The sequence below is a fragment of the Fundulus heteroclitus genome, chromosome 8 (assembly GCF_011125445.2).
Source record: "Fundulus heteroclitus isolate FHET01 chromosome 8, MU-UCD_Fhet_4.1, whole genome shotgun sequence".
Lineage (NCBI taxonomy): Eukaryota > Metazoa > Chordata > Actinopteri > Cyprinodontiformes > Fundulidae > Fundulus > Fundulus heteroclitus.
In genome coordinates this window covers 30,784,214-30,785,657 of record NC_046368.1, presented here as the reverse complement: position 1 = coordinate 30,785,657, position 1,444 = coordinate 30,784,214, and the positions used below count along the sequence as shown (strand labels likewise).

The 1,444-nt window shown below is 49.9% G+C and overlaps 1 protein-coding gene across 1 annotated transcript in view; it reads left to right on the top strand.

Annotated features, from left to right (window-relative positions):
* Positions 1 to 648: 648 nt before the first annotated feature.
* The window catches only part of arrdc3b (arrestin domain containing 3b), a 9,748-nt gene continuing 8,952 nt past the window's right edge, over positions 649 to 1,444 (top strand). Inside the window, exon 1 of the mRNA XM_012849670.3 lies at positions 649 to 1,217. Coding sequence (XP_012705124.1) covers positions 938 to 1,217 — 280 coding nt within the window. The 5' untranslated portion in view covers positions 649 to 937. The remainder of the gene's footprint in view (positions 1,218 to 1,444) is intronic.

Sequence of the window (1,444 nt, the reverse complement as noted above, 5' to 3'; positions counted from 1 at the left end):
GACACCATTAACAGTGGCACAGTTGTCTCCCAATGATTTGGAAAAAATATATATTTTTAACATTGGATTATTTTCTTCCAATGAAAGGTTCCGTTTCTTTGGAGATCTTTAACTGGTGCTGCCTGATTATGTCACGAAAACCGCGTGAAACTTTTTATAGCGGGAAAAAAAAGTATTATTCTACATGAAATGTAATCATTTCTTCTTTTTTTTAATTGCGTGTTCAATCACTCCAACCGGAGATTAAGTTTTCTTGTGCACACTTAAAAAGTCCATGGACGTGTAACAGTTTGTTTCCTTTTTGTTGCCGCTCGTTAAATAAAAACGAACAAACTGGTTTCCAACTCCGGTTTGTTCTTGCCCACCAACACAGAGGCGCACCAGAGCGCTCCACCATCTTCCATCTCCCAGCAGAGTTCTTACAACACGCTTTTCTGGTAAAACATAATAATAAACTGCCGTATTATGACATCCCTCAGGGGCAAGCGGAGACGCATTCTCTCACCGAGGAAAGGCTGAGCAGAGGCAGCGCAGACCGGCCGGTCGGTCGGAGCGCACATGCTCAGTGGGATTATTGTTGCTCTCTCTTTCTCTCTCTCTCTCTCTCTCTCTCTCTGGAGCGGAGGCTTTAAGAGCGCAGCGGCTGCATGCAGACAGCAGCAGAGCTAGAGAGGCTGAGCAGGAGCTGAGAGCACACCCGGAGGAGGAGAGCTGCAGGAGGAGGCGAGCTGAAGCGGACCATCAGCCGCCAGATGAGCCTTCCCTGACAGCTGCAGACCCGGCTCCATGCTGGGCACCCGCAGCTCCAGGCGCACGGCTCCACGCGCGACCGCTCCTCGATAGACTCTATTTTTATATACATTTGGGTTTATTTGCCCTACATTTTTGTTTTATTGTTTTTTTTATATATAGCTATATAAAAAAAAACATTTCCATCATGGTGCTGGGCAAAGTGAAGGCCCTGGCGGTCTACTTTGACTGCCTGAACGAGAACAACCTGCCCGTGTTCTCAGGGGGAGACCTGGTCTCCGGGCGGGTGGTGGTGGAGGTGGCCGGGGATGTGCGGGTGAGGAGGCTGGACATCACCGCCCGGGGGCTCGCCAAAGTCCGCTGGACGGAGTCGAGAAACGCCGGAGCCAACACGGCGTACACGCAGAACTACACGGAGGAGGTGGAATACCTGCATCACTGCGACACCCTGATCGGAGAGGAGAGAGGTAAGAGTGGCGGTGATGATGGTGATGATGATGATGATGATGATGATGGTGTGCGCAAACTTCTGACAGATACTAAACTTTATGAATGCAGAGGGCGCAGTCCATCAGTCGCAGTGGTACTGATGCAACAGCTGATGCCCAAACCACAACTCCTCTGCTCGGCCTGTTATTCATAAACTGCTTCATTCCCGCAGAAGGGATGGATGGATAGGTGGAGGCTTCATTTT